The sequence below is a fragment of the Solanum stenotomum genome, chromosome 1 (assembly GCF_019186545.1).
Source record: "Solanum stenotomum isolate F172 chromosome 1, ASM1918654v1, whole genome shotgun sequence".
NCBI lineage: Eukaryota > Viridiplantae > Streptophyta > Magnoliopsida > Solanales > Solanaceae > Solanum > Solanum stenotomum.
The window spans coordinates 98,237,426-98,247,014 of record NC_064282.1 but is presented as its reverse complement, the minus strand read 5'-3'; the positions used below and the strand labels follow the sequence as shown (position 1 = coordinate 98,247,014).

General features: G+C 35.7%; 2 protein-coding genes across 2 annotated transcripts; one reads left to right on the top strand and one right to left on the bottom strand.

Moving 5' to 3' along the window:
• Window positions 1-295: 295 nt before the first annotated feature.
• Window positions 296-5,038, top strand: LOC125853438 (protein PHOTOSYSTEM I ASSEMBLY 2, chloroplastic). The gene is made up of 6 exons (XM_049533128.1): window positions 296-452; window positions 1,674-1,777; window positions 2,409-2,574; window positions 3,686-3,778; window positions 4,396-4,527; window positions 4,686-5,038. Exons 1-5 carry the CDS (start codon window positions 371-373, stop codon window positions 4,524-4,526), a joined length of 576 nt encoding a protein of 191 aa, XP_049389085.1. The 5' UTR covers window positions 296-370; the 3' UTR covers window position 4,527; window positions 4,686-5,038.
• LOC125853420 (CDT1-like protein a, chloroplastic) lies at window positions 4,678-9,329 on the bottom strand. The gene is made up of 7 exons (XM_049533102.1): window positions 8,993-9,329; window positions 8,224-8,343; window positions 7,895-8,129; window positions 6,390-7,058; window positions 6,060-6,261; window positions 5,880-5,970; window positions 4,678-5,385 (listed from the first exon to the last, which is right to left on the bottom strand). The coding sequence occupies exons 1-7, from the start codon at window positions 9,322-9,324 to the stop codon at window positions 5,328-5,330; spliced, it is 1,707 nt and encodes a 568-aa protein (XP_049389059.1). The 5' UTR covers window positions 9,325-9,329; the 3' UTR covers window positions 4,678-5,327.
• Between the last annotated feature and the right edge of the window lie 260 nt (window positions 9,330-9,589).

Sequence of the window (9,589 nt, the reverse complement as noted above, 5' to 3'; positions counted from 1 at the left end):
TATACTTATATTAAAAAACTTATTAAATGTAAAATAAAAGTTCTTTAAATTAATAAGAAAGTGTGATATCAGTACTTTTTTAGCTTGAGAAATGTTTTTTTAGAGTCTAGGGCAGGCAAATGTCATCTATCTAAACTTTAAGGGCTAAAAATGAACTAAGCATAACTTGAATATTCATATAGAAAATAGAGGCTAAGATTTGTTATCCATCAAAAACAAAAATCCAAATAAAACCCAAAACACCCTTTGCTTTCTTTTACTCAAATTTGATATTTTTTAGCTTCAAAATCTCAAATATCATAATAAAAATCTGAACTTTTTTATATGTAGAAGTTGAGAGATAGAAAAAAGAGAAAAAAGAGAGAGAGAGATGGCTTCCCACCTCTCATTTTCCACTCCTTCAGCTCTATGGGGTTCATACTTAAACCCCAAATCTTCCTCTTTATGTCAGTGTAAGTTGATACATCAGTCTTTTGTTTAATTTTCTTGATTTTTTAAAAAAAAATTTAGGTCAGTTTTTTATAGTTTTCTTGATTCTACTTTGCATAAAGGTAAAATCTTGAAGTGGGATTTTTTTTTTGATTTGTTTAAGGTCATTTTGGTTGAAAGTTTATGTTTTTGGCAAAACCTTTTTGATTTTTTTTTTTAATGTGGAAGCAGTTTAAGTTGATATCACACAATTGAGATAGTAATTGGGACATACTCATTTGTTTATTTGCTGTTTATGCTGTTATGTTCCTTATTATTGTATTTTTAAAACTACTTTATTTGAGCTGAGGGTCTTTCGGAAATAATCTTTCTACTTCAACAAGGTAATGTACACACTATCCTCTCTAGACCTCACTTGTGGGAATACACCGTGTATGTTGTTGTTGGTTATGGGCTCTAGTTATGGCTATTGTTTTTTGATGAAATTGGTATTTTTGAAGATCCTTGTTGATATTTTTAGGTTCAAAATTTCAATTATTTTCCTAAAAATCTCAACTTTTTTTGTTTAATGTTATAGAGGAGTGTATATGTAGAAGTTGTGAGATAGAAAGAGAGGAAAAAGAGTGAGAGAGATGACTTGCCACCTCTCATTTCCCACTCCTTCAGCTCTATGAGGTTCATAATTGAACTCCAAGTGTTCTTCTTTATGTCAGTGTAAGTTGATTAAAAGCTGGATTTTTCGGTAGATTGGTTAAGGTCATTTTGTATTGGACTCTTCTTGGAATATTTGTTTGTTTGGTTTTTGGTTCAAGTTTTGTAGTTTTTCATGACCCTACTTCAGTATACAATGAAATCTCTCAAAGTGGAACTTAAGTTTGTATGGTGTCTGGCAAGCTTTCGCGCACCTCGACTAATTCACAGATAACTCTGTCCACCAAGGCTGGCTAGAACAGATGGAAAGAATCACCTAGTGCTTTTTTTTTTTTTTTTTGGCTTTGTTGGGATTTGAACCTTATACCACTCCACAACAGACCATGTTAGTTAAACAGCTTAAGTTGATACATAGTTGAAATGCAATTAAGATATATTTATTTGTTTTTTGGACTGGTTGATGTCATTCTTGATTGTTCCTTCTGATTGGGATTTTGTTGGAAGTTAGTATTTTGAAGACCTTTTTGAAAAATTTTGGCCTGAAAAATATGTTGGTACTTGGGAGTAATTTTTTTTTTTTGGGTAAATGGCAGTGAATTTGAAGAAGAGGGGAGGATCTCATGTGAGCTGCAGCTCGGAGAATGAGAGTTGTACTTCTGCATCTTCCGAGCATTCACAGGAACCTGTAGAGGGAAAGGTTTGTAACTTCTTACAGCTTCTTGATGGGATTGCTAAACAACAACAACAACATACCTGGTGAAATCCTACTAAGTGGGGTCTGGGGAGTGTAGAGTGTTGCTAAGACCTTACGATTATCTCATGGAGGTAGAAGGACTGGTTACGAAAGACCCTCGGCTCAATTGTATCAAACCCAAGTAAAAGAAGAAGAAAACATAGCAGTTGATAAGAAAAACATTGTAAAGTCTACTCGAAATAATAACAATAGCAAAATAGTGTGATACTCGAAACACAATAAACAACATATGGCAAGAACTACAAGGGGATAACTAGTACTACGATAGGCACTAACAAGCCTAAGCCATTGTAAGACAAGACAACACTCTACCCCTACTAACCTTTTACCTTAATATGGAACCTCCACTCCTTTCTATGTAGAGTCAATTGATGATTTTTGGAAATTCTAGTTTTTATTTTGTAAAATAATGTCTTTCTGAAAATGTTTGAGGAAATTATAATGAGGAAAATCATTGTTCGACCCTCCAAATAGTAATGTATCATATACAATAAAATTGACAATGTGCTATTTTTGTCTACAACTATCATCAGATTATATATATTGATTCGAGTGCTGTTGCTTTTTGGAACAGAGATCTCAAACGTCAGTCTCACGGAGATGGTGTCTGACTTGCCTATGCTCAACTGGAGCTCTGATAACTGCTTCTGGAAATCCTATTTCTGAACCAAAAGCAATTGCCTTAGATGGAAATGAAAGCCCTGGCTGTCGGAATTGTGGGGGTAGTGGCGCTATAATTTGTAAGTGTATATTGTTTCCTGCTTTACTTGCTTCATCCCACTAATCATATTACATTTAGGAACAACATGTTCTAAGAGAACTTTTCTTATGCTTCTCCATGACTATAAACAAATTCTCAAAGATTTTCATATTGAAACTGAAACCTGTATAACCAAATCCAGTACCCTTATAAAATTGTAGGATCCAGTATATGCTAAATCTTTGAATTGTTACAGAAAGGCACCTACATAGTTAACAAAACTAACACACACATAAATACATCCAACTCAATATGTAATGACTTGCCGAAAGGTTTTATTGTGAGTCAGTAGTACTGTGTCTTTGAGAATTCAAGGTTCTAATGTTTTATCCAAAAAGTTCTGCTTTTGAAGTGTTGAAACATGGAAACAAGAACCTCAACGAACTTTTCTTTTTCGAAGTTAAACAAGGAAAACTTGAGAATTGTTGAGCATCAAAACAGCACACCTTAACAAACTTGAGAATTATTGAGCATCAAAACAACTCACCTAAACAAACTGTTTTCGCAACTTTGCCGAAGAACAGGTTTAGAAAGTGAAAACTTGAGCTAATACAAACCAAAAAGAGAGAGAAGTCTGAATAAGAATATCAATATTATTTCCTTATAGTTAGTTTCCTTCACATACAATGTTGACGCAATTTTATTCATGATTGTTTGCATACAAGTTTCTTGTGCTTCTATCTTTTTCTCTTCTAAGAGGACGCGATGTAGTAATTGAAGGGATCTTTGACTACTTAAGTTCTCTTTTCTGATAAAGGTTAAATCCTTTTGCTACTCAGTTATCTTTTTTTTCTGCTTGATATCTTTGTCTGTGGGCCCCTGTTTTACAATTCTGTTAAGAACTTGTCTTTGTTCTATCTCTTCCTCACATAATATCGTAAAGCAGATAATTTGGGAACTACCGATGTCTGTTGAATCTTTCACCATACATTTTCCAAGTAACCGAAGGACAAAACATAGCTAGTCTTTACTACCCTGGACACGAATCAAAGAATTTTATATCCCAATTTAGATGAAGCACTATAATATTGTATGCATAACTTATGTTGGTGCTCTATCTACTTTAAGAGTGTCGTCTGTTTTTTATTTAGGTGATATGTGTGGTGGTACAGGAAAATGGAAAGCTCTAAACAGAAAACGAGCTAAAGACGTTTATGAGTTCACTGAATGCCCCAATTGTTATGGTATGTTATTATATCTAACTTCTTTGTCTTGAAGCTGCACCTATTTATCATGCTATTCTTAGATAGGCATCTCGAACTGCATGACTTGGGGCTGTCTCTCTTAAGGATACTTAAAACATCCATTAGGAACTTTGCTCTTGTCGTCCATGTCTTATATTAAAATTGGAATATTAGCTCATATTTTTGTCTCTCTTAAATTAAACTGTGATTGCTTTGGTGGTTGGTATCAGTCTATAATTTCCTTAGTTCGTAATATGAAAGTAGTAGCTTGTGTTGTAACATTTACTCAAACTAGATTCGATATCCATACTCCCTGAGGCAAAATGTCTGACGTGGATTGTGAAAAGGAATGATCCTTTGAGTCCTTATAAGGAAGAAGAGAAGTCAAAATGTAGATCATAGTCCCGGCACAAAACCAAAATTTGAATATTGCATAAGACGTAGGGTTTTCTTTATCGAGTCACTAAACAAGAACCGCTCCATTTTCATTTCGATATACCCCAACAAGTCATACCATCAATAGTCTTTCCCTTTGATAATCGTTTTCTTTCAGAATGATTCATTTTATCTTATCTTGAATACTAACATAACGACATTTTTTCTTATGGGATAACCAGGACGAGGGAAACTAGTATGTCCTGTATGTTTAGGAACTGGTTTACCTAATAATAAAGGTCTTCTTAGGCGGCCAGACGCAAGGAAGTTACTTGACAAGATGTATAATGGACGACTGTTGCCAAACTCATAAGGTTAATTAACTCAGCTATTTTATCATAATTCATTTCTAGTCTTACGAATCCTGTTCTATTTACCCTTGTTATGTACAACATCATTTTACATTCCAATCGGGTACTGGATTGAAACATTTTACGTATAGATTCTCAAGTTCTGTATTCCTATTCCTCAGGTTGAAAGCTGTACTTAAACCAGAAGGACAATGAAAAGAGACTCAAAGTAACTATGGATGTCACAACTATTGTGTTGTTGAGTGTACCTGTTAAATCTCTCGATGAACTCTCGTTCTAACTCTCCCTGCTCTATCTTGACACCGGCCTAGTTGTATTCCCGGACTCTCATCACCCCCTCCACCATTCTTGATGAAAGAAATGGAAAGTAGTTTCTGCTACATGATAGAGTTAGCATTGCAACTATTTTGGAATATTGTGAGAGAAGAGCGTTAATTTGGTCATATCTCATAAGTCATAACAATAGAGAATGAAAGAAGAGAAAACAGAGACTGTTTTGTACTTTGGAATGTATAATATTTTCTTATGAAAAATTGTTACTTGAGAGTTTGTACCATCTATTATTTTTAAAATTGGTGTGTCATGCTATTATGTATGGTATTTTTTTTTTTTAGAAAAGCAAAGATTTAATTACTAAGAATGAGACTATGAATTATCATTAACTATACTGGCCATTTGATGCAACATAAGTGGTACTGTATTAATTAAACAAAACACTATTATTTACAACTTAGACTAAATTGTTATTCCTTACACTAATATTTTGGTAAAATAAAGTACATATCACTAGTTTCTTGTTTCTCTCAATTGGCTTCTGCTAGTCTTGAACGAATTGTGTCAGGATTTGATTTCTTGTTAACACTGCAAAATAAATATATTATAGACGTTAGATGTAGCTTAACCCCAAAAGTTAGCTCATGAGGAGAGAGTTAGCACTAGCACATTTCCCAACCATGGAACTCTTAACACCCCGTCAGGCACAGGCCACCAAGTGTGGACAATATAATATGAGTTTGAAACGAGGATGACCCTTGGCACTAATATCACGTGAAAATATGACTCCGGGGCCTAACCCAACCTTAAACAATCTCACAAGGGGAATTGTCCAAAGAGACTATCACTTCATTTTCCGACCAATGTGAGACTCTAACCTACTCTAACCAATGTGAGACTCTAACCTACGCTAACCAATGTGAGACTCTAACCTACGCTAACCAATGTGAGACTCAAACCTATGCTAATCAATGTGAGACTCTAATCTACTCTAACGAAGAAAAATGATCAAGAAATTGGCAACATAGATCTCCTAAACTCATCATTGCTATGGACAAAGCAAACAAAGAATGGTAGCTTACAATAAGAGAAGAGTTCCATTAGATGCTGGTTTCTCATAAATCCATTCGGGAGCCAATTCTTGCAGTAATAGGAGTTGCTGTTCAACTTCACCTGCATTAATGAAACATCAAGATTCAGAAAGAAGCTCCAATGAATCTCAAAAGGACTACAGGCTTCTGAAAATTGTCAACTGGACTTACTTTTATCCGTTATCTCTAAATGGCTTGAAATTACTCTGTGCATGAGCTCCTCTTTCGTCATGACAGAACGTTTAATAGATTGAAACAGGAAATAGATCATGTCAAAGAGGTGAGGCAAACAAGCAATCATCTGTTTACGCCTTTTTGCCTGGGATATGGCTGGATTTTGCTCTGCTAATGCTTCACTCTCCTTTTCTCCTATCTGTGGAATCATGGAAGTTAACTTCTTGTTGGGGAAATCAGAAAGTTGAGCAAATCCCCCAATAATCTCATGATGCATGAGTAAAGAATACTTTGTAGTTCAACTACGTTGAGGGTATCTTTTCTTACCGATTGCAGAAGATTCTCAGGAAGAATGTCAAGAATATCATCATCAGTTGAAAACCTTCCATTCTCGCAGACTTTATCAGCAGTATTTGCACTCTTCACAGGAGTGCCAAAGAGCAACGACCTTCTAGTTGACGGGCGTCTAGCTAGTTTTATTTGTGATTCAGCTGGATCATCTGGACTCATGTAACATCTCTTTGGAGGTTCGAGCATAGGGGTTGCTGGAGCAGACATAGAAGCATCTTCTCCTTTTTTGGCTTCAATCATAGGAAGAGCAGGTGGATGACATGGTGAACTAGCCAAAACAATCCCTCCAGCTGAGCATTTCATGCTACTAGTTTGTTTTAGAGATAACTTAGGAGCATCAGAACATGCTACTGTTTTCTTCTTAGTGGAATTTGCAACTTTAAGGGGTATTGAAGCTGGAGAAACAGGCACAAACCCAACTCTATCTCTTTCCTTGACATTCGTTCCTCCAGTAATAGATGCCTGATTTGAAAAGCACCTCTTGAAAGATACAGACAGGTGAGATGCAGTTATTGACTGCAGAGGAAACACACCATTAGGTGCCTCACTGGTTAAGGGTGAGCCAGAAGGTCTACATGAGTCGGTCACTGCTTGCTTAGACTGAGTGAATGGGCCTGGCAGCATTCCCTCAGGAATGTCATCACCCTGAAAAACAGAAATAGTAATTATTACCGACAATGCATGCACAGAAAAAGAGTTATGGAAATAAAATTTCCAGGGAAACATTCAATAATACTTCAATGAGGTGTTAGGTGACAACATGGTACTCATATATGTAAAAGTGTTTGTGCTGGTTATTTCAATGCTGATACTCAGAGTAAAACACAATACAAATTCAACGCAATTTTTTTTATCAAAAGCTATTCCTTTCATACAATATGGCAGGCCAGCCAACGAAGTACTCTGTAGCTTCATGAAACAGTGATTACCACTCTTCGCGTGCTTCACTTATAGCTTCATTCTCATACAAGTTTAGCATTTTCTGGAATAAAGCACCTATAGTGTTGCAGAGGCACTACACAAAATCATTAAACCAGAAACAAGTGCATCACTTTGCCAAGAACGTATAGTATAATGAAAGACCTCCAGCTTAAAATCTCATTTTCCATTTGAAACTTCTGCTATGCTGTTAAAAGTGTTAATATTCCTCTTAATATGCAAGATTCAAGAGCAGTTTTTTGCAAAAGAAACACCGGTCAGGATGTCTTACAGAAAATGCAGAGCTTGAAATAGCAAGAGAACTAAGCAAGTCAAATAGCATCTCAGAACATATTAGTCTTTCCAAATAACATGAATTCAAGCAATAAACCTCAATACTGCGTCAGCTATATTCTGGTAGATAGTTCAATCTACAACAACAACAATATATCCAGTGTAATCCTACAAGTGGGGTCTAGAGAGGGTAGCGTGTATGCAAAACTTACTCCTACCTTGAGAGATCGTTCAACACAAATAATCAAAACATCAGAAAAATTGATTACCTCAGGGTGTGACTTGAAGAAATTCAAGAGACGAGCGCGGAATACTTTCCTCAATAGAACACTGCTACTGTTAGATTTCCACTTCTCACTATTATTAACTGCATTTGCATTTAAAGTGATATAAAGATCCGGCTTCATGCAACAACTGCGCTCATCGTGCTTGAGGATCTTCTTTATCTCAATGGCTTCAGGTAAAATAAACTTCAGCTGAGCTAAATGGCTGCAAGTAAACCTCCTAAAAAGTTCAAAAAGAACGAAATTATTAACAATCCTCTCAGTACAGCAAACACCATGAATGAAAATGTTCAAACATCATTAGATCTTCATACTTATCGATCAAACTCTCTACTTTCGCACTAATATTAGTTAAAGTTGTTGCAGATCCCTTCAAATGCAGCAACCGAATTGAACTATCCATGCTATTGAAGTACTTTTCCAACAATTCATACCTATACAGTAATACAAACATACGTTAAGAAAAACTCAACCAAGTCTCTTATTCTGCCATCACTCTAAGCTAATAAACAAATAAGACTATTACTTTCAAATGCTAATATATTGAACAACTACTCCATCTGTCCCAATCTATGTGTTGTATTTGGATTTCGAGAGTCATACAAGTTTTTCATATAAACTTTTAAATTGTTAATTATTATTACTTATAGTAGCTTTTTTTTTTAATTATATATCTTTTTACTTAATTTACAAATATGTAAGTTACATTTAAAAAAAGATTGATTCTACATCCGAATTCGCTGAGTCCCCAATTTTTTTGTTACCTTTTGCCTTTTGAAAGTCCTACCCAATCCCCAGGAGATCAGTAGTGTTCCTACTTACCGTCAAGTAGTGACTTTAAGCTCATGCTCAATCTATAGCGATGCTCAACCACTTGAGCAAGCCTCCATTGTTAAATCTAAATATCTTATTATTTCTTCAAAGGATAAAATTTATTCAAATTAAGCTTCACTCTAAAGTTAATCATATCAAAAGCAAAATAAATAAATAAACAAATTGTGATAAACATATTGAAGAATATTCAAGTAAGGATCTCGTCAAAGAGGCACAAAGTGTATAACGAAGAGTACAGGAAACACTCACTTTTCCGGCAGCTTTACCGAATTTACATGTTTCTTCCGTTCAGAAACCGGCGATTCAACTACCAAAGGAGATTTCACTTCACCGTAGCTTAATAACGGGTCAGAAACCTCGCGTTGAATCGGATCGGGTTTCCGGAGCTTCTGAGCTGCTTCTCTGACGTCTTTCAAGGAGAGCAGTGACCGCGCCATGCGATTTGGGATCGGTTTCTCCGGTGTTTTGGTGCTCCATTGATCCATCACCGGAGTTGCTACAACTCCGGCAGATTTTTCACCGGGAATTAGAATCGCCGGCAATGATTTCCGATCGGACGGTGAAGATCCGGTGAACTCCATTAATGAGAGGCAGAAATTGAAAACGAAATGAATGAAGAGAATATATAGTTAGGTTTTCGCGCGGGAATTATGATGACGTGTCTCTTAGGCCACGTCAGATTTGGCGCCAAGTCTTAGCGCTAATTGTTGCTAAGACAAAAGGCCCATTGGGTCGTAGCTGGTAGATGGAATTTAGGCCCAATAGTTTCTTAACTAAAATTAGGCCCATCTAATTTGAGTAAAATAATTTTAAAAAAAATTCAGAAATTGCAAACATGATATACAT